A 26,060-nucleotide genomic window follows, 5' to 3' on the forward strand; every position below is an offset into this window, starting at 1 on the left:
TGCTCAAAAATGATCCCGCCCATTATGGGCGGGAGTTACATAACAATAATCTTTTATTGTCACAAGTATAAAGTTACTGTGAAAAGCCCCTAGTCGCCACATTCCGGCGCCTGTTCAGGTGAGCTGGTACGGGAATTGAACCCGCGTTGCTGGCCTTGTTCTGCATTACAAATCAGCTGTCTAGCCCACTGAGCTAAACCAGCACATCACAACTTGCAAAATTGCGTTGAATCTCACGAGGCATTGAGAGCCAGGTAGATCCCGGGAGCAGGTTCTCCCGGATTTCAATGGCATGCTGCGTCGCGGCGAGCTCTTTTCTGGTTCAGCGTGGCCATTGGATTGCGCCCCCTGTTTCTCTCTTCACGGTTTCTGCTTGATCGGCTGAGTGTTTCCAGCATTTTCTGTTTTTATTTCAGATTTCAAGCATTATAGTATTTTGCATTAGTACTGGGCTGATCCTGGACCCCGATCTCTGTAGTCTCTTTATCTGTGACCACAGCTTGCCTAAAAATAAGGAGCGGGATTCTCTGTCCCACCAGCCCTGTTTTCCCGCGCTGTGCAACCCACCAGCAGTGGGATCCTCCGTTCCCGCAGCCGGCCAATGGGGTTTCCCATTGTGACCATCCCAGACCATCAGGAAACCCACAGGTGTGGGTGGTGCTTCTGGTGAAGCGGAGGGTCCCGCTGATGGAGAATCGCGCAGAAGAACTCACAGAGCTGGGAACAATTCAAAATACAGATAGTGTATGATGCAGCAGTGATCGAAAGCCAATGTGTGGAGGAGCATTAGTGAAGGGGGTGAAAAGTTTTAATAGCATTAGAAAGCAGCTCGTAGCTTGATATGATATTGTGGTTGGGGTTCACTGGCAATAAGTTTCCATTGTGACTTAATCATCTATTGTGAATAAAGCTTGTGTGAATGACATATATGCGGGTGACATAGAAGCTAATGTGAAAATTACGGATCAGCGAGCCAATTCCACAGTTAAGTGGGTTTGTCTCTCATGTAAACCTGTGTGCATCCATTTCAGTGTTGATGCTCTTGTTATGAACCAAATCAAGACCATCACAGAGAAGGAGCTGGGCATGGGAACTGAATCCATCACAATCACTGAGAACACAGGCACGATGGGTGGAATGGCAACAGTCTGTGATCTTTGAATGATTCTCGTAGTCAGTCCGATTTGCTTGTGTTTAATTTAATTGAGTTGTCTGGGTGCAGTGTGTGTGTGTAATACTGGGTGAGCTCTTTTAAAATTCTCACCCTCATTTCTCTCCTCACATAACAGCCAGAGAAACCTATTCCCAAACCAAAAACAGAAAATGCTGTATAATCTCAGCAGGTCTGACAGCATCTGTGGAGAGAACGGAGCTAGTGTTTACGGGGTTACGGGGATAAGGTGTGGGATGTGGGCTGAGGTAAGGCGCTCTTTCCAAGGGCTGGTGCAGACTCAATGGGCTGAATGGCCTCCTCCTGCACTGTAAATTCTACGATTCTATGATGATTCTAGGGAGAATTGGAAATAAATTAGATTTATACTGTTGTGGGTGTGTGTGGAGCAGTGGGGCTGGATAGGGCCAGTGATAGGTGGGCATTAACAAAGATGCGGTGGATAAAAAGACAAAGGGAATGTAAATTGTGGCGATGATGACTAAGAGATCAGAATGTGTTAATGGCAGGACAAAGGTAAGCAGTGTGTCAAAGGACAACCTCAGGGATGGCCCTAGTGAGGTCGGGTGGGATGGGGAGGGGGAGACAGTGGTGAGGAAAAAGGGATTGATGGAAGAAATTGAAATAAATGACAGAGATAACAATGGGGTAAAGGTGGAGGAGAGATTGGCAGTCTGATGTTGTTGGACTCATTGTCCAAAGACTATAACATGCCATGCAATCGGAAGATGAGGTGCTGTTCCTTCTGCTTGCGCTGGGCTTCACTGGTACATTGCAGCAGGCCAAGATGGACACGTGGACATGAGAGCAGGATGGTGAGTTGAAATGGCAAGCGACAGGAAGATCTGGGTCCTGCTTGCGGACGGACCGAAGATGTTCTGCAAAGCGATCAACCAGTCTGCATTTAGTCTCTCCAATGTAGAGTACACTGCATTTTGAGCAGCGAATGCAATAAACCAGATTGAAGGAGTTGCAGGTGAAGCGTCTTGTACACACTTGTACAGAGTGTTTGGGGCCTGGAATGGTGAGCAGGCCGGAGGTAGCGAGGCAGGTGTTACACCTCCTGCAATTCTGGGAAGGTTCCATGAGTTGTTGGAGGTGATGGAGTGGACCATGGTGTCCCGGAGTGAATGGGCCCTGCTGAATGTTGATAGAGGGAGTGAGGGAAAGATGTGTTTGGTATGGCATCATGCTAGAATTGACAAAACTAGCGGATTTTAATCCTTTGAATATGGTGGCTGATGGGGTTTGTACAAAGGCAAGAAGGACCCTGGTTCTGGAAGAGAGGGCAATGATTGAGAGCAGAGGTGAAGGAGATGGGTCGCACACGGTTGAGAGCTCTGGCAGCAACAGTGGGTGGGGAAAAGTCCTTTCTGGAAACACTCATCCTTCCCTGAAATACATGAGGGGTGGGATTCTCCATCCCGCCAGCCCCGTTTTCCTGCGCCCCTCACTGGCAGCGAGATCCTCCGTTCTGGCAGCCGGTCAATGGGGATTCCCATTGTGGCCATCCCACGCCATCAGGAAATCCATGGGTGTGTGTGCGCTACTGGTGAAACAAAGGATCCCGCCGATGGAGAATCCCGTAGGAGAAATGTTTTCAGAATGATTTCAGCAAAAGTGCAATGTTGGTCAGTCGAATTCTTGCCAATGTAAGGGTGACGCACGCATCTTTAATGTATCAGCATTAACTCATGGACTGATTTTGCTCTGGAGCATTTTTATCAATCCCAAGTGCAGCCTTCACCACTCTCTTTGCATTCTCTGTAAGATCATCCAGGGCACCAGTCAGCAGTTTGTAGGTCACAAGAAATGACGATCCTGCTCCAAAGATGGATCCAATAATTGGTATGTTATTGAAAGCAAGCTCAACTGCTGAAATGGTGGCAGAGGCAAGACCCCAATGTAATCCCGTTATTATATCGGGAGTTATTTCACCCACCAGGGGAGTTTTCACCACGGCTTTCAGATCCTCCACAGGTTTCCTTACCTCGTTGGCCAGTCTTTGAAGAGAGGCATCATCCAGACCCAGACATTTACGGAAATGTACTATTCCTTTAAGCACTATCCCAATGTCACAAGCAAGGGAAACTCCAGGAACAGGCACTGCTCCTACTGCTCCAGAAAGTGTTGCCATCATCCAGACTTGTTCCCTTAGCTCTTCCCTTTTCCTCTCTACAATTTCCAAGTTTAAATTTGGAAGGGCCAAGGTGTAAATACTTCTCTTTATATTGGGAAGATCAACGTCAAGAGTTTTACTTAACAGATCAAAATCATACAGATTCAGATCAAAGTTTGATATCAGGAAAACATGGGGTGATGGGATCCCAGCCTTTTGCAGGCTTCTGACACAATAATTCCTGATCTTTTCCAGTTCTTCTTCTTCATTAAATTTCCTTCCTCTCTTTCTCATTGACCTGAGATCATTGTCAATTTTAGTTCGAATGAAGTAGAAATTCTTTCCTAGCCGCTTAATCTCTTTGGTGAGTTTTACATCATTTTCACTAAATCGGCAGGCGGAGATGATGATGAATAAATCATATTTATTGAATTGCATTTCCTTTGAGTAATTTTCGGTTGGGAATATTATTGTCCCAATTCCTGGCAGATCCCAAAAACAAACATTGGGCAGGCTGGGGTGTCTGTATCCGATTGGCTCCATTGTGGTTTCTGTGGTTCCAGTTTGAGCGGCTCCCTCATCATCGCTCTGAAGACTTCTCATCGCATTGATGAAAGAAGATTTCCCGGAGCCTGATTCCCCTGTCACTGCGATGTTAAGCTCGGTGTTGTCCAGCTCATTTAGCTTCTTCTGTATCTGTGGAGTAGCCCTCATCAGCCCATCCATTTCAAAGGATGACTTCAGTTTACTGATCTCTTCCAGACTGAAGAATGAAGAATTTGATGAATGAGCCATCTGATCTCTGAAAAAAAACATTTTACAAGATGTTTTGTAGCAGGCAGAAGAACATGCATTTATATAGCACTTTGTCATATTCTCAGAACACACTTCACACCTAACTAATTATTTTAAAAATGCAATCACTGTAATTATCTGGTAAATGTGACAATCAATTAATTTACAGCAAGGTCCCAGAATGACCAATGGAATGAATGGTAAGCTGATTTGTCTTTTCTTGAAGACAAACAACTTTCCTTAAAATGAAGGACTCCTTCAATCTGGATCCAGAGGTACAACAGCAAAATATAAATCATCTCCTGTCCCTGCAGATAGTGGCAATTCCAGACTTCTCTACCACCCCAGGTTTCTCCTCACCCCTTATGTAAGGAACCTCTTTTAAATCCTTGTCTGACCGTTGTTTCCCTTTTTAAGGTCTGTTCTGCTGACTGCTTAAATTCTGCAGACTGAAGCTGGCTCCTTTCATCCTGCTTCTCTATCTCTTACTGCTTTCCCCATGTGACTGCCCAGCGATTCCAGAGTTTCCTCCTCAGAAAATGGGAGAGGACAGAGGATTGTGGTTCCTCCTCCCCTGCCACTTAGAGTCATCGAGATATAGATGTGGACAGCACAGAAATGGCCTTTCGGCCCATCCTGTCTGTGCCAGTCAAAAACAATCACGTAACTATTCTAATCACATTTTCCAGCACTTGGCACACAGCCTTATATGCCTTGGCACCCCAAGTACATAGCTAATTATTTCTTAAATGTTATGAAGGTCTCTGCCTCCACCACCCTTTCAGGCAGTGAGTTCCAGCCACCCACCACCCTCTGGGTGAAAAGGTTTTTCATCACATTCTCTCTAAACCTCCCCTGATCATTGATCCCTCCACCAAGGGGAAACGTTTATTTTTCTCTATTCTATCTATCTCATAATGTTGTACATCTAAACCATGTCCCTCCTCAGTCTTCTCTGCTCCAAGGACAACAATCCCAGCCTATCCAATCTCTCTTCATAACTAAAACTCTATATCCCAGGCAACATCCTGGTAAATCTGTTCTGCACCCTTTCCAATGCTATCACATCTCTCCTATAATTTTCACAGTAACTTCATTGCAGTGTTAATCTAAGCCTATTTGTGACACTAGTAAAAGATTATTATTATGTGGATTCCAGAACTGAGCAAAATACTCTAGCTGTGGCCTAACCAACGTTTTATACAGTTCCAGCATAACCTGCCTGCTCTTAAACTCTATGACTCAGCTAATTAAAGCAAGTATACCATTTGCCTTCTTAATTCACCTGTCCTGCTACCTTAAGGGACCGGAGCATATGCACACCTCTGATTCTCGGTGCTTCCCAAGGTCCTGCTGTTTATCATGTATTCCCTTGTCTTGTTTGTCCTGCCCAAGTGCATCACCTCACACTTATCCGGATTGAATTCCATTTGCCGCTGATCAGCCCAACTGACCAGCCCATCTATATCCTCCTGTAATCTAAGGCTATCCTCCTCACTATTTACCACCTCACCAATTTTCGTATCATCCGCAAACTTAATGATCAACTCTCCTACATTGGTAAACATACAGTGCAGAAGGAGGCCCTTCGGCCCATTGAGTCTGCACCAACCCACTCAAGCCCTCACTTCCACGTTATCCCCGTAATCCAATCACCCCTCCTGTCTAAATAATTTCTATCAACCACAAACAGCAAGGGCCCCAACACTGATCCTTGTGGGACCCCACTGGACACAGGTTTCCCATAACTTCTCAACCATCATCTTCTGCTTCCTGTCACTCAGCCAATTCTGTATCCAATTTGCCAAACTTCCTTGGATCCCATGGGCGCTTAACTTCGCTATCAGTCTCCCCTGTGGGACCTCATCACAAGCCTTGCTGAAGTCCAACTAGACCACATCAAATGCATTGCCCTCAACTACACACCTCCTGGTCACCTTTTTGAAAAGATCAATCAAGTTGGTCAGACAAGGGATCAGGGGTTATGGGGAGAAGGCAGGAGAATGGGATCAGAAAATATCAGCCATGATTGAATGGCAGAGCAGACTCGATGGGCCAAGTGGCCTAATTCTGCTCCCATGTCTTATGGTCTTATGGACATGACCTACACTTCACCAAACCATGCTGACTGTTCTTGATTAATCCCTGCTTCTAAAAATGCAGATTAATTCTGTCTCTCAGAATTGCTTCCAATAGTTTCCCCAACACTGAGATTAACCTGACTCTTTCCCTCGGTTATCCTTTTACCCTTAATGTGCTTGTAAAACAGCTTTGGATTGTCATTTATTTCACATGCCAGTATTGTTTCATGTCTCCTTTTTGTTCTATTAATTTCCTTTCTAAGTTCCTCTTGCACATTCTATACGCCTCTCGGGCTTTTGCTGTTTTAAGCCCTCGATATCTGCCATTAGCCTTCCTTCTGCTGCTTACCAATGCTGTATATCCCTCGACATTCAGTGTTCACTGGATTTGTTGATCCCACTCTTTTTCTTGATTCAAACATGTTAGCCCTGCACTCTCCCTATTTCCTTCTTGAATGCATTCTACTGTTCTGTCACAGATTTACCTAAAGGTGTCTGCCCCTAGTCCAGTCGGGCCAAATCATTTCTGATCTTATTCAGATGGGCCTTCCCCCAGTTTAGAACTTTTATTTCAGGTTCATAAGTATCTTGAATCTAAATGGGTTATTTTCGCTGTCTGAAAAATACTCCCCCAGTCATACTTCAAACACTTGCTTGGCTTTGTTACCTAAAGTTAAATCCAGGACTGCCCCCACCATCCCCTCGTCTCTTGTAGGATCTTTTATGTACTGGCTTTAAACGTTCTCCTGGATGCATTTTCCGCTTCCTCTAAACCTTTCACACTATGACTATCCCAGCTACAGTTGGGGAAGTTGAAATCCCCCAAAGTTACCTTTATACTTCTCTGAAATTTGCCGATACTTATATTTTCTTATATTTCTCTCGGACTGTTCGGGGACCTGTAGAACACTCCCAGCAATATCCTTGCCCCTTTTACTTTTTAGGTTCTATCCATATGGTTCTGTTTGAAGCGCCTTCTAAGGTGCTGTCCCTTCTTACTGCTGTAATTGATTCCCTGATCAAAATTGCGACACCCCTCGTCTTTTACTTCTTTCCCTGTGTCGACTGAAGATCCTCTAGCCTGGATTATTGAGCTTTCAATCCTGCCCCTCTCTCAACCATGCCTCAGTGACAGCAATGATATCATATCATCATGTTTTAATTTTTGCCCTCAACTAATCTGTCTAGTTCGTCAGAATCCTTGCATTAAAATAAACACCATCCAATCTTGCCAAACTCCCTTGTGATTTAACTGGTCTAGAAATTCTATGCCTTTCTGATTCACTTGATGCCTCTTCTAATTTTGGCTGTGCATCTCTCCCTGCTGAACCTTATGAAGTTAGTTTAAACCCTCCCCAACATCACTCTCAAACCTCCCTGCAAGGACACTGGTTCCATTTCAGTTCAGGTACAACCCGTCCACCTTGTACAGGTCCCATCAACGCCAATATCCCTGAAATCTAAAGCGCCCTCCTCCCCCCCACCCACCATTTTTTCAACAATGCATTCATCTGGACTTACCTCTTATTCTGCATTCTCGAGCACATGGTACCAGAAGTAATCTAGAACTACTTCCTACATCCTGTTTGTTAATTGACTTCCTAGCTCCCTAAATTCTACTTGCAGGATCTCATATCTTTTTGTGCTCATATCGTTGGGACCAATGTGTACCACGCTATCTCTCCATTTCCCCTCCCTTTCAGTATTCCCTGCAGCCGTCAGTGACATCCCTGACCCTGACGCCAGGGAGGCAACATACCATCATGGAGTCTCTTTTGCAGCCATAGAAATGTCTACCTGTTTCCCTTACAATTAAATCCCTGACCTCAATAGACCTGCCATTCTTCCTCCTCCCATCTTGTGCAGCAGACCAACACATGGTGCCATGAAATCGGCTGTCACTGCTTTCTCCAACACAGTCATCCACAACAGTATCCAATACGGCATATCTGTTAGAGAGGGAGATGACCATAGGGGCCTCTTGCACAACCTGCCTTCCTCTACTCTGCCTGGTGGTCACCCATGTCTTTTCTGCCTGTTCAATCTTCACCTGTGCTGTGACCGCCTCACTGAATGTGCTATCCATGACGTGCTCAGAACCGAGGAAACTCCGCAGTGAATCCAGCTTCAGTTCCTGTTCAAAAATGCTGTTAGCCAGGAGTTACAGTTGGACATGCTTCCTGCACAGCAGGGACAACTGAAGCTTCCATGATTTGCCACATACCACAGCAGGAGCTTTTCACTGGTGTGAACTCTCCTGCCATGACTACGCTTAAGCCCCTTATTTACTCCCGTTTTTAACAAAGAATTATACTTGTATAGGAATACTATTAACATATCACCCTTATGCTAACTTCACTTCCTTTACCCTACTTTAATTACATTACTTTATTATAACAAACTGACTTTCACTTATTTGTGTTGTATCTCAGTTAATCCCTTCTTCCAAAAAAAAACTTTTCAAACTCACGACTGCTTCACTGTGACACTGACTGCGAGGTTAATGTGAATAGGAATCTGACCTTTGTATTCATGAAGCTCAGCTAAGCCGCGCTCCTGCCTGGACTGAGACTGAGCTCCGCTCTCAGTGTTTTTAGCTTCACCGTCTCCCGGTTTCACCTAACTGTTGCTTCACAGCGCCAGGGTCCCAGGTTCGATTCCCGGCTTTGGTCACTGTCTGTGCGGAGTCTGTACGTTCTCCTCGTGTCTGCGTGGGTTTCCTCCGGGTGCTCCGGTTTCCTCCCACAAATCCCGAAAGACGTGCTTGTTAGGTGAATTGGACATTCTGAATTCTCCCTCTGTGTACCCGAACAGGCACTGGAGTGGGGCGAATAGGGGCTTTTGACAGTAGCTTTATTGCAGTGTTAATGTAAGCCTACTTGTGACAATGATAAAAATTATTATTAACTCCCTATTTTCACCCAATTCCTAAAGCGCTCTCTCGTTTAACCAGGCACCACTCACAGTGCAGCCACAAATACTTTGTTGTCTTTGATACATATATAGATACATAGAAGATAGGAGCAGGAGGAGGCCTTTTGGCCTTTCGAGCCTGCTCCGCCATTCATCATGATCATGGCTGATCATCCAACTCAATAGCCTAATCCTGCTTTCTCCCCGTAGCATTTGATCCCATTCTCCCCAAGTGCTATATCCAGCCACCTCTGAAATATATTCAAAGTTTTAGCATCAACTATTTCCTGTGGTAATGAATTCCACAGGCTCACTACTCTTTGTGTGAAGAACTTTCTCCTTATATCTGTCCAAAATGGTTTACCCTGAGTCCTCAGACTGTGATCCCTGCTTCTGGACGCACCCATCATTGGTAACATCTTCCCTACATCTACCCTGTCTAGTCCCATTAAAATTTTATAAGTCTCTATTAGATCCCAGCCTCATTCTTCTGAGCTCCAGCGAGAATAATCCCAACCTAGTCAATCTCTCCTCATATGACAGTCCCGCCACCCCTGGAATCAGTCTGGTAAACCTTTGCTGCACTCCCTCGAGAGCAAGAACATCCTTCCGCAGAGAAGGAGACCAAAACTGCACACAATACTCCAGGTGTGGCCTCACCAAGGCCCTGTATAATTGCAGCAACACATCCCTGCTTCTACACTCGGGGACTTATGTAAGGATGAGAAAATAAGGTTCAGTCAGGGCACTTGAGGGATACAAGATAGTCCTTGGCGGGTAGGATCAAGGAAAACCCCAAGGCTTTTTACACTTATGTGAGGAATAAAAGAATGACCAAGGTGAAGTTAGGGCCAGTCAAGGACAGTAGTGGGAACGTGTGCATGGAGTCTGAAAATATAGGAGAGGCCCTAAATGAATACTTTTCTTCAGTGTTCACAAAGGACAGGGGCCATGTTGTTGAGGAGGATAGTGCAATACAGGCTGGTAGGCTGGAGGAGGTAGATATTCAGAAGGAAGATGTGTTAGAAATTTTGAGAAACCTGAGGATAGATAAGTCCCCTGGGCCTGATGGGATATGTCCTAGGATTCTTTGGGAGGCAAGGGATGAGATTGCAGGGCCTTTGGCTTTGATCTTTATGTCCTCACTGTCTACAGGAATAGTGCCAGAAGACTGGAGAGAGGCGAATGTTGTCCCCTTGATCAAGAAAGGGTACAGGTATAACCCTGGGAATTGTAGGCCGGTTAGTCTCACTTTGGTCATAGGTACATTATTGGAAAGGGTCCTGAGGGATAGGATTTATGATCATTTGGAAAGATATAGCTTAATCTAGGATAGTCAGCACAGATTTGTGAGGGGTAAGTCTTGCCTCACAAGTTTGATTGTATTTTTTGAGGAGGTAACTAAGTACATAGATGAAGATAGAGCAGTTGATGTCGTATACATGCATTTTAGTAAGGCATTTGATAAGGTGTCTCATGGTCGGCTCATGCAGAAAGTAAGGAGTCATGGCACAGAGGGAAATTTGGCTGATGGGATCAGTAACTCGCTATCACATAGAAGACAGAGGGTGGTGGCAGATGGTAAATTTTCATCCTGGAGCCCAGTCACCAGCAGTGTACCACAGGGATCAGTGCTGGGTCCTCTGCTATTTGTGATTTTTATCAATGACTTGGATGATGGAGTTGAAGGTTGGGTTTGTAAATTTGCTGATGACACCAAGATTGGTGGAGTAGTGGATAATGTGGAGGGCTGTTGTAGGCTGCAAAGAGACATTGATAGGATGCAGAGCTGGGCTGAAAAGTGGCAGATGGAGTAAGGGCTGAAAAGTGGCAGATGGAGTTTAACCCTGATAAGTGTGAAGTGATTCACTTTGGTAGGACAAATTTGAATGCGGATTACATGGTTAACGGCAGGGTTCTGAAGAATGTGGAGGAGCAGAGAGATCTCAGAGTTCATGTCCATAGATCTCTGAAAGTTGCCACCCAAGTGGATAGAGCCGTGAAGAAAGCATATAGTGTGTTAGCGTTTATTAACAGGGGGATTGAGTTTAAGAGCTGTGAGGTTAAGCTGCAACTGTACAAGACCTTGATTAGACCACATTTGGAGTATTGTGTGCAGTTCTGGTCACCTCATTGTAGGAAGGATGTGGAAGCATTGGAAAGGGTGCAAAGTAGATTTACCAGGATGCTGCCTGGATTGGAGGGTAGGTCTTATGAGGAAAGGTTGAGGGAGCTAGGGCTTTCTCATTGGAGCGAAGGAGGATGAGAGGTGACTTAATTGAAGTGTATAAGATGATGAGAGGATTAGATAGAGTGGATGTTCAGCAACTTTTTTCTCGGGTGGATGTGGCTGTTACAAGGGGGCATAACTATAAGATTCATGGTGGAAGATATAGGAGGGATGTCAGAAGTAGGTTCTTTACTCAGAGAGTGGTTGGGGCGTGGAACGCACTCCCAGCTATGGTAGCTGAGTGGGACACTTCAGGAACTTTCAAGCGGTTATTGGATAGGCATATGGAGTGCACTAGAATGATTGGGAGTAGGTTGATTTGATCTTAGTTTCAGACTAGTTCGGCACAACATCGTGGGCTGAAGATCCTGTACTGTGCTGTACAGTTCTATGTTCTATATTCTATGTAAATTCACCTAACAGCACATCTTTCGGGACTTTTGGGGCTGTTTAGCACAGGGCTAAATCGCTGGCTTTGAAAGCAGACCAAGGCAAGCCAGCAGCACGGTTCGATTCCCGTAACAGCCTCACCGAACAGGCGCTGGAATGTGGTGACTAGGGGCATTTCGCAGTAACTTCATTTGAAGCCTACTTGTGACAATAAGCGATTTTCATTTCATTTTTCATTTCATTTCATTACTTGTGGGAGGAAACCGGAGCACCCGGAGGAAACCCCCGCAGACACGGAGAGAACATGCAGACACCACACAGACAGTGACCCAAGCCGGGAATCAAACCTGGGACCCTGGAGCTGTGAAGCAACTGTGCTACCCATTGTGCTGCCATGCTGCCCCGTGTGGCTTTCTGGTGTATTGTTGCATTATCAACAGAGAACTTTTGACTGATGCAAGTCTGTTGCTGGGAGCTGCCAGAGGGGGAAAGAGGAGCATGTTGATTCGGATGCTGGCAACTTCATTGTACCGCCTCTTTGTTATTTCATGCCTGGCGGCCGTGTGTTTGTCTGCTGCAGCCCCCTTTATCTGCAGCGTGAGACTGGAAAGGGTGGTTATCTCGCTGTTCCATCATGCTCTGTGTTAGTTTGACTTTCCGGTTAACCTGCTGCTGGGGGTTGAGATACGTCGACAGGGCGGCGTGTTGTTTTGGATACTGGTAACTTATTTGTACTGTTGACCGTTTCATGTTTTATGTGTATTTGGTTTCTTTGTGTAACGAAGCTGTTGTGGATTTGAATTTGTACTGATATTTTGCAGTGAGTATGTACCTGTGTGTATGGCACAGTACTTTTCCTTGTCAGTTTATGGTTAATGTGATGTGTGGACTGTTAAGTTTTTTAAAATCCTTTTGTATAAAGGTACTGTTGACCATTAATAAATAAAATATTCTCAAGTGGCTGCAGATTGTGTTTGCTGCTTGCTCCTGCTCGTGGCTGAAAATGCCTGAAGGCCATGTGTGTTGCTTGCTGCTGCCTCTTTAGCTTCTGTAGCCTGGAGTAAGGAAAGGGAGGATGTAAAATGACCTACTGCCAGTGCTGGAAAAAGGAAGGGGTGCTCTATCTTTCTTCTGGCATGTTCTGCGTCGATGTGACCTTGCGGTTTGACTTTCCACTGTTGAGAGTCCACTGCCTGGGAGCTGCGAGAGGGGGAGACAGAGGCGGATTGACCCAAACGAGCAACTTGATGAACATGGTGAAGAAATGCTTTTGCAGATTTATGGTGGCTTTATTGTGCTGTTGACTGTTTAATGTTTAATGCCTGGAAGCTGCATCTTTGTTTGCTGCCACCTCTTTTGTTTCTGTGGCCTGGGCTGAGAAAATGAAGGATGTAAGGTTACATGCTACTCGTGCCGGTGAAGGGGAAGGGATGCTCTTTCCCTCTTCTGGCATGTTCTGCATCGGTATGACTTTCTGGTGCGACTTTCCACTGTTGAGAATCTACTGCTGCGAGTTGCTGGAGGGGAAGATTGCTGGTCACTTTATTGTATTGTTGACTGTTTAATGTTTAAAGTGTGTATGGTTTTCTTTGTACAAATGTTCTGTTATAGCTTTGTGTTTGTTGCTATCTCCTGCTGGTAGTTGCAAATGCCTGGAGGCTGCTGTTGTTGTTTCATTCTTTTTCTGTATCTGGAAAGAAGGACATTTTTTTCAAAGATACCCGAGACCTGGAGCTCAGAGGGACATGAAGCCAGAAGGCAATGCGATTTGAAGCCTGGCCCTACACTCACCCCTAGAACATCTCGACAACAAGGACTCCTACACCAGATTCCTATTTATTGACTACAGCTCGGCCTTGAACAACATAATCCCAGCCAAGCTCCAAAACTAGGTCTTGGCTCCTCACTCTGAAACTGGATCCTCAACTTTCTGACCCATAGATACAATCAGTAAGAATAAATAACAACACCTCCCACACAATAGTCCTCAATACCGGGGCCCAGCAAGGCTGCGTACTTAGCCCCCTACTCTACTCCCTGTACACACGCGACTGCGTGGCAAACTTTGGTTACAACTCCATCTACAAATTTTCTGACGATACGACCATAGTGGGTCGGATCTTGAATAACGACGAGTCAGAATACAGAAGGGAGATTGAGAACCTAGTGGAGTGGTGCAGCGACAACAATCTCTCCCTCAATGCTAGCAAAACTAAAGAGCTGGTCATTGACTTCAGAAACCAAATTACTGTACACGCCCCTGCCAGCATCAACGGGGCCGAGGTGGAGATGGTTAGCAGTTTCAAATTCCTAGGGGTACACATCTCCAAAAATCTGTCCTGGTCCACCCATGTTGACGCTACCATCAAGAAAGCACAACAGCGCCTATACTTGCTCAAAAAAACAAAGGAAATTCGGCATGTCCACATTAACACTTACCAACTTTTACAGAGGCACCATAGAAAGCATCCTATCGGGCTGCATCACAGCCTGGTACAGTAACTGCTCGGCCCAGGACCGCAAGAAACTTCAGAGAGTCATGAACACCGCCCAGTCCATCACACAAACCTGCCTCGCATCCATTGACATTGATCCAAATGGGCCACCTGATAATGCCATTGTAGAAATGCTTTTGCCGGTTGCTGGTGTGGTGAGTGCTGCATATAACTGACACGTCTCTGCAGGTCAAACATGCTGGAAGTCAAGGATGTTCAATTGCAACTTGAGCGCCAGTGGAATATGTGGATGCCAGAAATTGGTCCTGGTGAGATTGGGCCATCTAGAGGGGGCCTGCACAGCTGCGGCTCCTGAACGGAGAATGGCAGTAATACATTGAACAACCAGCAAGCAATACATTGATGGACAGATCATTTCCAGCGCAATGTTCTGGCCATGACAATGCATTCTCAGACTTATCTTCCATTTCTGTTGAGGAATCTATAAGGGTGATACTGTCTGTTTGACTTTTTTGTGAAAATGAGCTGTTGTCCGGAGTCTGCACATCCTCCCGGTGTGTGCGTGGGTTTCCTCCGGGTGCTCCGGTTTCCTCCCACAGTCCAAAGATGTGCAGGTTAGGTGGATTGGCCATGATAAATTGCCCTTACTGTTGGGTGGGGTTACTGGGTTATGGGGTGTTGACCTTGGGTAGGGTGCTCTATCCAAGAGCCAGTGCAGTCTCGATGGGCTGAATGGCCTCCTTCTGCACTGTAAATCCTATGATAATCTATGATAATCCATGATCTATATTTTGTTTTGGTACCAATATGGAACGGTGATGTTTCCTTGTTGTTTGATGGTTAGTGTGATATGTGTACTGTTACATAGTTGATTTGCAAATAGTTATGACACCCTGGGTGAGTGCGCAGTCAGTTCTAGCCCCACAGACGCTGGAGTCCCAACATAAGTGAATTAGCCTTCGTGTTTTTCTGAAATCTTTAACCCTCGCCTGCTCCAATGAGTTACCGACACCAGAAAGGAATAACAGGACAATGGTCTACCAGTGTACCTACTCTACAACCTTATCCCACCCTTCACCCAGACATATACAAGACATATGCATGGTAAGGGTAGGAGAGGATTAAAAGAAAATGGAAAATAGGTTTCAGCTGAGTCTTCACTGTTGTGGTTGTAGCCTCTGGGAATGGATTTACTCAAGAAATTCAAGTTGCCGCAATTCCATCTTTTCACCATCAGATGGAGCGAGGTACAGGATGTTAAGGTCAGTGCAATTCTAATCGCCAGCCACCAGATGGTGCTATGTACAAGATTTTCAGATCAGTGTAATTCTGCTCATGTACCATCAGATGGAGCATTCGTCTCTCTGTGAAATTACTGGGCTTTAACTCTGGAATGAGCAGATTTTCCGTTGCCTGATTTCTATACAGGACTCTGGCTGTGTTATCATGAATGCTCTCACCATGGGCGAAATTCTCCGTTATCGGCGCAAAGTCCGCCGATCAGCTCCAAAAACGGCACAAATCCGACCTTCATCACACCGCCCCAAACGTCGCAAAGTCTCCGGCTAGCAGCGACGTGACGGGATCCGCGCTTGCTCACATGCTTCACGCCGTGCGGCGTCACACACGCCGCTCGGCGTGACGGCTCATCAGGACGCGCTGCTCCCCCCCACCCGACCGGAACACCCGACCGGATGGCCGCCCGCCGCTCAGCCCCGAGGTTCGAGTCACGGGATGTGGAGGCGCTCCTGGACGCAGTGGAGCAGAGGAGGGACGCCCTGTATCCCGGGCACGGCCGCAGAGTTGCCCCACGCCACAGCCGGCGTCTGTGGAGGGAGGTGGCAGAGGCCGCCAGCGCTGTGGCCCTGACACCACGGACAGGCACCCAGTGCCACAAGAAGGTGAACGACCTCGTCAGAGCAGGCAGGGTGAGCCTCCCCCCCTGCCGGATATCCATATCCCCCATATCCCCCCTCCCCCACATCCCCCAGATCCCCCCTCCCCTTTTCCCCCAGATCCCCCATATGCCCCTCCCCATATCCCCCCTCCCCATATCCACCATATCCCCCCTCCCCCATATCCCCCCTCCCCCATAGCCCCCATATGCCCCATATCCCCCCTCCCCCATATGCCCCGTCCCCCATAGCCCCCATATCCCCCTCCCCATATCGCCCCTCCCCCATATCCCCCCTCCCGCATATCCCCCATATCCCCTCTCCCCCATATCCGCCTTCTCCCATTTCCCCAAGTGAATCCAGCCCTAACCTTAACATCTGCAATACACGCGCAACCGATGGCGTGCATTCATATACCTGTCTAACACTGTTGCCTTTTACCCCTGCCACCACCCCCCACAGGAGAAGCGCGCACACAACACCAGGGAGCATGTGAGGACTGGAGGAGGCCCAGCTGATGAGAGGCCACTGACCGAACATGAGGGAAGGGCCCTGGAACTGGCTGGCAGACCTGAGGACCGGGAGGTTGCTGATGCAGAGGTCGGGGGCCCACCAGCAAGTGAGCCACCGACAGCCCGTCCCCATATCCCCCCTCCCCCATATCACCTGATCACTGCCTGTGTGTCTAACCATGCATGCTTCATTGTTTATCGCAGGAGCAAACGTCGAGGCACCCATCCCCGCAGATGCAGACCGCCCGCATGATGCCCCTCGGAGGCCACGGGAGACGGAGAGACCCGGACCCTCCGGCATGCGACGCCCGCAGGATGCATCTCGCACACCATGGGAGACGGAGAGACCCGGACCCTCTGGCATGCGACGCCTGCAGGATGCCCCTCGCACACCACAGGAGACGGAGAGACCCGGACCCTCCGGCATGCGACGCCCGCAGGATGCCCCTCGCACACCACTGGAGACGAAGAGACCCGGACCCTCCGGCATGCGACGCCCGCAGGATGTCCCTTGGAGACCACTGGAGACGGAGAGACCTGGAGCAACAGGGAGAAGACGACCCCGTCTCGTGCGGGTGCGACGACGCAGGCGTGTGCCACCCAGCGACGAGAGGGGCAGCCACAGGCCCCCGTCACAGCTGAGCCAGGACACCACTACACAGGACACCACTACCCAGGACACCCCCTCCCAGGACACCACTACCCAGGACACCACTACCCAGGACACCCCTACCCGGGACAGCACTACCCAGGAAAACGAAATACCGGACAGTGACACAGATTGGATGGGTGGAGACGAACCGCCACCCCAAAGTGCCATGGACTCAGAGTGGGACGAAGAGCACGACACAACGCCACTGCTGTCACCAACACCCTCCACCATCGCAGAGACGCTCACCTCGGTTGGGCACTTTAGTGATGAGGCGTCTGGTAAACTCACTGGTGTGCACAACACAGCCGTCCCGGTACAGCAGGCGGAGGTAGGAGCAGCAGAGGGGCCGGGCGGTCGGAGGGCAGCCCAGCCCAAGCGAACATCTGCTGCCCAGATGGATCCCGTGTTCCTGGAGTGACCACACCCACCCATAGATCCGATGCAACCACCGAACCGGAGACGGGCGAAGAGGGTGACGGCCGGCTTACGGCGGCTGCAGTCGCAGGTGGAGGAGTCCACCCACGTCCAGGAGCTGGGAGTGGTGCCGGTCATATGTGTCACCCAGACCAACACCGCACGGGTGGCGTCCGCGGTGGAGGCAATGGGTGCGACGGTGTCAGACATGGGGAACGGTTTGCGAGGCCTGGGGCTTTCCGTGCAGGCAGCGTCTGTGGCCCAGGACATGGCTGCCCTCTCACAGGAGGCCATGAGCCAGCGCCAGTGGCAGATGGCAGAGGCGCTCAACGTCATGGCCCAGTCTCAGCAGTCCATAGCCCAGTGTCTGCAGGCCATGGCCCAGTCTCAGCAGGCCATGGCCCAGTCTCTGCAGGCCATGGCCCAGTCTCTGCAGGCCATGGCCCAGTCTCTGCAGGCCATCGCTGAGGGCATCGGCGCCAGTGGCCATGTGTGAGCCGGCGTCGCACTGTCACAGACAGGGTTTGCCAACCCCCTGGGCTCCATGGCTGCAAACCTGCAGACCCCTGTCGATACCAGCACGGGCCTCCAGGACTGGCAGCGCCAGATGTCGGGGGGGGCGTCGGATGGCCAGTCCGTTCGCATCCCCCACCCATGTAGAGGCCTGGGGGTCATCAGGCACCCCGAGGGAGGAGGAGGTGGTGTGGTCCGTCCCGGCTCCCCCTGTAGGGGAGGTCCCAGAACACCACGACACCTCGGACTCCCCCCCCCCCCCCCCTTTCGACCCAGGTGCATCGGGTGGGCAACGGGCAGGACAGGCTGGCAGCTCGCCATCCCAGTCGCCCGGGCCACAGCCTGGCCCATCTAGGCCAGGACGCCCCAGGATACGGCCGCCAAAGGGATCCCGTGTCAGAGGGCAGGAATCACAGGAGTCCACCTCCAGTTCTGCTGTACCGTCTGGGGAACCACGTAGACGTAGTCAAAGGGTCCGTAAGGCCAAACAACTAGACACTGAGTAAGTTGGCACGGGTGCAGGGCACAGATGAGTTTTAGGGGCTAGGGCACGTGCATGAACTCCGTTCGTTATTAAAGTCAATGTTACACCTACAGAAGCTGCCTTTGTGCTCTGTCCAAAGCATGCGGGGGTGTCATGTACGTTGAGCGCAAGTGTGTGTGTGAGGGGTGGTCTTACCTCAGCCCCAGGTGAGTCTGCCCCCTTCCCCCTGCGCCGCCATCAACATGCCCCCGGGCAGAGGACGGGACCGTGCGCTGCAGTGTCACAGCCGCATGCAGGGATGGTCCGGGTGGATGGTGGTACTGTGGCCATGGGTCAGACATAGTCCAACGATGTGGAGCCAGGAGCTCATCGCAGGGCGGGTTGTCATCATCCTCCATGGCTCGCAATAGACACGCTTCCACCGGCAACTGTGTGAGCCCGGCCATTGTGCCGCAGGTGGATCGGCAATGGGGGGGGGGGGGTGGTGGTGTGCATGCGGGTGGGGTGGGTGGGGTTGGGGAGGGGGGGTGAGGGTGCTGGGTGGGTGGATGGGTGGGGGGTGGGGGTGGTTGGGTGTTTCCATGGTGTGCGGTCTGTGGCCATACTACCCGATTCCCACGCCCATCTAATCAGTGAAGCGGGCGGCTATCAGCCTGTCCCGTGCCCGCTGGCCCAGCCGGTAACGGTGGACAGCCACCCGCCCGTGTCCAGCCCGTCTGCCCTGACCATTGCCCCCATCCCCCTCATCTGGAGAGGACTGCGCCTCTTCCTGCTGCTCCTCCACTCCACCCTCCTCTGCCTGCGGCACATCGCCCCTCTGCTGGGCTATGTTGTGCAGGACACAGCACACCACAATGATGCGGCCGACCCTATCTGACCGATACTGGAGGACGCCCCCAGAGAGGTCCAGGCACCTGAAACGCATCTTCAGCACGCCAAAGCACCTCTATCACTCCCCTTGTCGCTACATGGGCATCATTGAAGCGGTTCTCCGCCTCATTGCGTGGCCTCCGTACAGGCGTCATCAGCCACGATCGCAATGGGTAGCCCCTGTCGCCCAGCAACCAGCCCCTCAGCCGGGGATGGCATCCCTCGTACATGCCGGTGATGTATAACCGTGACAACACGTATGAGTCGTGTACACTGCCTGGGTGACGGGCGCAGACATGCAGGATCATCATGCGGTGGTCGCAGACCACCTGTATGTTCATTGAATAGGTCCCCTTCCTATTGGTGAACACGGCCCTGTTGTCTGCAGGTGGCCGCACGGCGACGTGCATCAGATCAATCGCGCCCTGGACCATGGGGAACCCAGCCACGGCAGAGAAGCCCACGGCCCGGGCATCTTGGCTGGCCCGGTCCACCGGGAAGCGGATGTAGCGGTGCGCCATGGCATATACGGCGTCTGTCAATGTCCGGATGCACCGATGCACCGATGTCTGCGATATGCCAGACAGGTCCCCACTCGGTGCCTGGAATGACCCCGTTGCATAAAAGTTCAGGGCCACCGTAACCTTGACGGACACGGGGAGAGGGTGACCCCGCCAGTGCCACGCGGTGACAGGTGTGCCAGCAGGTGGCAGATGTGTGCCACGGTTTCCCGGCTCATCCGGAGTCTCCTCCTGCATTCCCGGTCCGTGAGGTCCTGGTATGACTGCTGGGGCCCCTACCCTCGGGTGCCTCTGTTGCCGTGGGGCCGCGACGTCCTCCTCCCCCTCCTCGTCCTCATCCAGGGCAACATAGACATTAGCGGCTGCCGCTACGGCGGCCAACATCGCAGGCTGATCGGAAAACATGACAGCCTGGTGGGGGGGGGGGGGGAACGACGACATGTCATCATTGCCCATACCCCCTCCTCCCACCAGCCAGGTGGCCTGGACCGCATGGGTCCAACTGTTGGAGGCTGGCACCTGGCCAGGTGGACCAACTCACTTGCCCTCGCACCCCCACTCCCCGGCACGGACCCCCCCCATCCTCCTCCCCGGCACGGACCCCCCCCCATCCTCCTCCCCGGCACAGACCCCCCCCCCCCCATCCTCCTCCCCTTCACGGACCCCGTCTCCCATCCCCCTCCCCGGCACGAACCCCGACCCCCTCCCCGGCACGGACCCCCCCCATACCCCTCCCCGGCACGGACCCCCCCCCCCATCCTCCTCCCCGGCACGGACCCCGTCCCCCCATCCCCCTCCCGGCACGGACCCCCTCCTCCTCCCCGGCACGGACCCCCCCCCCCATCCTCCTCCCCGGCATGGACCCCGTTCCCCTCCCAGGCACGGCCCCCCACTTCCCCCTCCCCGGCACGGACCCCGTCCCCCTCCCCGGCATGGATCCCCCCCCATCCTCTTCCCCGGCACAGACCCCGTCACCCCATCCCCCTCCCGGCTTGGACCCGTCCCCCTCCCCGGCACGGACCCCCCCCCATCCTCCTCCCCGGCACGGACCCCATCCCCCTCCCCGGCACGGACCCCCCCGTCCCCCCCATCCTCCTCCTCGGCACGGACCCCGTCCCCCCATCCCCCTCCACGGCACGGACCCCCCCATCCTCCTCCCCGACACGGACCCCCCCATCCTCCTCCCCGGCACGGACCCCCCCATCCTCCCGTCCCCTGCACTCAACCCCCCTCCCGGCACTCCCCCGGAGCCCAGCCCACTCTAACCACTCCCCCCACCGCACACACACACACAAAACCCTACACACACCTCTCCCCCACACATTCAGACTGTGGCCACGCCATCGCCTGTCCAACGGCCAACCCCCCCCCCCCCCAGGCCGTCACCCACCTCCACGCTGGTCAGCGTGAACCTGGAGCACAGGTTGACGCCGATGAAAAGGAGGTTTGATTTACGCCGACGTGACCCGTCATCACGTCGACGGGACTTCGGCCCATCCGGACGGGAGAATATCGACAGGCCCAAAATCGATTGCCTTGCGCCCACCCGTGCCATTCTCCGAGGTCTGCGGCGCCATTGACGCCCCGCCGACCTTTCTCCCTTCGGAGACTTCGGCGGGCGGCGGGGGCGGAATTGACGGCGGCCAACGGCCATTCTCCGACCCTCTGGGGGGTCAGAGAATAACGCCCATCCATAAGCTTCAATTTTGAGCTCTTCCCCGCCCTTCAGACAGAGACATAAGAGTGTTGCTTACCTGCAAAAAAACAGCTGGCACTTTCACATTCAGGAGATCTCTTTCCCAGTTCTGATGGCTGTCTGTGCTTTTTAAACAAGAAACTCTCCACAGATTTTGCTGGAATGCCTCTTAAAATCATTTGGCAAAGAGAGAGCGAGAGGGAGAAACCCTACCACCTTCTGGCTGAGCTTCCTTCATAGAATTACAGATTGTAGCGCAACAATTGCTCACTCAAGTCGAGAAGTGATTAAGTCAATCGAGGCTTTATTAAGCAAGACTTGTTCCCCAGCAGCTCAATTACAGAATGCGGCTGCTGGGAGAATTCGAGCCCTGATATTCCACCTGCTGGGTGGAGCCAGCAGGCAGCAGATCCAACCAGGACCCGGGACCTGTCAGCCAATAGCCTCTCGGCTTCACAGGTACCGTACTACCCCTAATACATACCACCACATTCACCCCTTGTTAAAAAAGAACCCGGCGGGGTGGTGGTTCACATGGTGGTAGGGGTTTACAAGGCTGGTCCTGGAACTAATTTCGTACAGTGGCTATGCATTTATCCCAACAGTTAACAATGTACAGGTTTTGTCAGAATTATTTCCAAGTTTTTTTTTTAAATTGTGTCACGCGGATTCCACGAGTCGAGCGGGTGCACTGGTCATCCTTGTCGATCGCCTCAGCCCCGGTGGTGGTGCAGGTGCTGGCTCGGGCACTGTCGTCTCTGGGAGCGTTGCGCTGTTCGTCCCTGTTTCTTTACTCCTGGGCAGGCACGGGAGGAGGACCGATCCACCCGGGAAGGGAGCGGTCGTGGGGTGCGCCTGTGGCATGGAGGGGGTTATCGGTGTTGGGAGTGTGTGTGTGCTTCCGGCGGGCGACAGGTCCCGCAGGGAGACCGTGTCCTGTCGGCTGTCGGGGTACACCACGTAGGCGTACTGGGGGTTTGCGTGGAGAAGGTGAACCCTCTCGACCAATGGGTCCGATTTGTGCGCCCGCACACGCTTTCGGAGCAAGGTGGGTCCTGGGGCTGCCAGCCAGGTCGGCAGCGACGTTCCGGAGGAGGACTTCCTAGGGAAGACAGGGAGGCGCTCGTGAGGCGTTTGGTTAGTGGTGGTACACAGCAGCGACCGGATGGAGTGGAGGGCATCCGGGAGGACTTCCTGCCACCGGGAAACTGGGAGATTTCTGGACCGTAGGGCCAGTAGGACGGTCTTCCAGACCGTACCATTCTCCCTCTCTACCTGACCGTTCAATTGGCAGCTCAGGCTAGGGAATTGCAGTTCAAATTGCTCAATGAAATCAAACAAAATAAACTAATCCTGACATTGGGAGGATGTGTGGATTCAACGTTACCAGTGGAACAATCAGAGCAAAAGATCAATCATGTCCTCCCGATCCCCTCCCAAAGCCAATGTTGAGCTAGGGAAGTTCAGTCTCCAGCAAGAATTTCAAGAGGGGGCAAGAGAGAGAGAATGTGCGCAGCAACACAAGATCCAGGTGATAAGATGAAAAGCTCAATGAGCAGAGTGGGAATGCCAAGAAGAGAAGAGGGAAATCGCTAAACAGCAGGGGCATGCTTCGGTGAGTTCCCAAGCACTGTGCCCCGACAAGCCAGAACAATCCGGAAAGGCTGAGCAAACCAAAAGTTTCAGCAAAACTCTGCTGTGGCGCAGGCGGCTGCAGATAGCTCAGAGGCACTGCCTTTAGAAAAAAAGTTTTCTAGATTTTAAAAGTCTGTGATTCAGCCAGAAAAATATGAAAGAGGCTCATGCGAAGCAGCAGAAATCTGCAGAAGAGCAGAAAGCTGGAAAAGATCAAGAAGCACAAAAGAGTGGACCTCGGGCGAGAGCTGCTCACATTACCAAAGCAAGGTCAGTAAAACAAATGGGATCCAGAGCAGGCCCCGAGAATCTGAAATAGAATGTCCAAACATCCTCAAGCTGAAGAGGGAGCAGAAAATCCTCAAGCAGTTATAGAAGCCCTACAGTGCAGAAGGGGGCCATTTGGCCAATCAAGTCTGCATCGACCTTTGTACTCTACCCAGGCCCACTCAGCTGCCCATTTCCCGTAACCTCATCTAATAATCTGTGCACGAAGGGACAATTTAGCCAATCCACCTAACCTGCACATTTTTGGACTGTGGGGGGAAACCGCAGCAAACCCACGCAGACACGGGGAGAACGCGCAAACTCCACACAGTCACCCGAGGCCGGAATTGAACCAAGGTCCCTGGAGCTGTAAGGCAGCAGTGCTAACCACTGAGCCAGCATGCCGTCCTATCCTAGCCATGTTATCACCCCTGACTCAGGGAAAGAAATAGTGAGGGAGATGCCCCATGTAACCAAAGAGCCAGAAAGGACACAGGGTATTAAGCCAGGCACGGAAACTTGTCTTTGGGCACTTGACCAAAGTATGGCTAACGAAATGCTTCTTTCGAGTTTTAACTAGGAACACAGGCAGTCCCCAGGCCAGCTAAATTAAACCAGGGGAGCCCGTACCACTGCTGGAGCAAGTGAAGGTCTGGCTGTCCAATATCTTCTTTTCACTTTTAGCTCTTAAACTAACAGACACCAGACTGCCCTCTCTTGCAGTGATATGAAACAGTTATTTCTTATTCATTCCCAGTTTTTAATTAGACCTGCAGAGGCGAAGGGAAGCACAGAGGTGCAGTGGCTGTCTCAAGGTGCCGAAGACCTGAGTTCAATCCTGGCCCCGGGTCACTGTCCGTGTGGAGATTGCACATTCCCCCCCATGTCTGCGTGGGTCTCACCCCCACAACCCAAAGATGTGCAGGTTAGGTGAATTGGCCACGCTAAATTGTCCCTTAATTGGGAATAAAAAGAGAATTGGGTACTTAAAATTTTTTTTTTTAAAGACCTGCAGAGGAGAGACAAAACATTCAGCGATTTGTTCTCATTGTGAATACTTAGAAAAAAGACCAAACAGTTCAATTTCATCTTCTGACTAACATCGCACTTCTACTGATAACCAACAATTTCCACAACCATTCCCGTGATGGATTCCACTCCCCAATCTGGTCAATTTTAATTTCCTGAAGTTTATCTCTCTTATAACAGTTTCATTTTCACCTGGTAGAACCCTGAATATGTAACTCCTCACTTTTAGGTAGATGTATTTTCAATGCATAATTCCTAAATTGAAGAGGAAAACGAGATTGAGACAATGAGGTAAACACTTGGAGCAACATTTAAGTTTGAGCTGTGATTTTGTTTAAACTTGTTGAATCTGATTCACCCTCATAATTCTGACAACTTTACTAGGTTTGTTGTTTGATTTCTTGCTCCTTACCTGCACCGCGTCCTTGATGGAGGAGAGTTTATCAATGAAGCTCTCGCACTGTCAACACCTTAGTCCAGAGTGGCTGGTTACTGCTGCTTCAGTTTCACATTTAAACTGGGAGTGAATAGTGACACTGAACAGCTTTCCAGTCATTGGGCAAATTCTTGGAGGTCACAGTCTGAGGAAACGGGGCAGACCATTTAGGACGTTCTCCCCATGTCTGCATGGGTTTCCTCCGGGTGCTCCGGTTTCCTCCCACAGTCCAAAGACGTGGAGGTTAGGTGGATTGGCCGTGATAAATTGCCCTGAGTGACCAAAAAGGTTAGGAGGGGTTATTGGGTTACGGGGATAGGGTGGAAGTGAGGGCTTAAGTGGGCCGGTGCAGAATCGATGGGCCGAATGGCCTTCTTCTGCACTGTATGTTCTATGACAGAGATGAGGAGAAATGTCTTCACCAAGAGAGTGGTGAATTTGTTACCACGGAACGTAGCTGAGGCCAAAACACTGTGGGTGCGATTTAACGGGAAAAGGTCTAAGTGTCATTTTTGGCATGATTTGCCGGGTGTTTCCCGGCGACTGCATTCGTGAGATCGTGGCCCATATTTAACGGCACTTTGTGCCGAAAATTAACGCCCACGAGGTTCACGTCATTACTGGCTGTCTCGCCATCTGATTCGCTGGGCTTGTGGCACAGCAGCTCTCTGCTAACAATGGGGAATGTCTTTTAAATGTTCCCTCACAACTCACTCCCAACCAGCGCATAAGTACATTTTTAAAAAGATATTCCAAACATACACAACATCTACAAAATACACAGTCCATCAAAGCATATTTAATAGTCTGTGCAGTTTTTCCCCTTTAAACCCCCCTTCCCGCGATGAGCAGCTCCTGACATACAGTCATGTACGGCCTCCACCCCACCTCAAAATCCTTTTCTGACCCCCTCAACTTGAAATTAATCTTCTCCAGCCAGGGGGACCTCCTAATGTTGCTGGAGAGCTGCCTACCCTTTAC

The 26,060-nt window shown here is 50.7% G+C and overlaps 1 protein-coding gene and 1 pseudogene across 1 annotated transcript; one reads left to right on the plus strand and one right to left on the minus strand.

The window, feature by feature from the left end:
• Positions 1-218: 218 nt before the first annotated feature.
• On the minus strand, positions 219-25,111 carry LOC140420876 (interferon-inducible GTPase 5-like). The gene is made up of 2 exons (XM_072504976.1): positions 25,056-25,111; positions 219-4,092 (listed from the first exon to the last, which is right to left on the minus strand). Exon 2 carries the CDS (start codon positions 4,083-4,085, stop codon positions 2,859-2,861), a length of 1,227 nt encoding a protein of 408 aa, XP_072361077.1. The 5' UTR covers positions 4,086-4,092; positions 25,056-25,111; the 3' UTR covers positions 219-2,858.
• Positions 23,502-26,060, plus strand: part of LOC140418097 (interferon-inducible GTPase 5-like) — a 105,290-nt pseudogene continuing 102,731 nt past the window's right edge.

This window comes from Scyliorhinus torazame, chromosome 5 (genome assembly GCF_047496885.1).
Source record: "Scyliorhinus torazame isolate Kashiwa2021f chromosome 5, sScyTor2.1, whole genome shotgun sequence".
In the NCBI taxonomy this organism is placed as follows: Eukaryota; Metazoa; Chordata; class Chondrichthyes; order Carcharhiniformes; family Scyliorhinidae; genus Scyliorhinus; species Scyliorhinus torazame.

Bases quoted from the DNA above. Each gene is read 5' to 3' on its own strand.
- LOC140420876 (XM_072504976.1), bottom strand. From the start codon at position 4,085: ATGGCTCATTCATCAAATTCTTCATTCTTCAGTCTGGAAGAGATCAGT.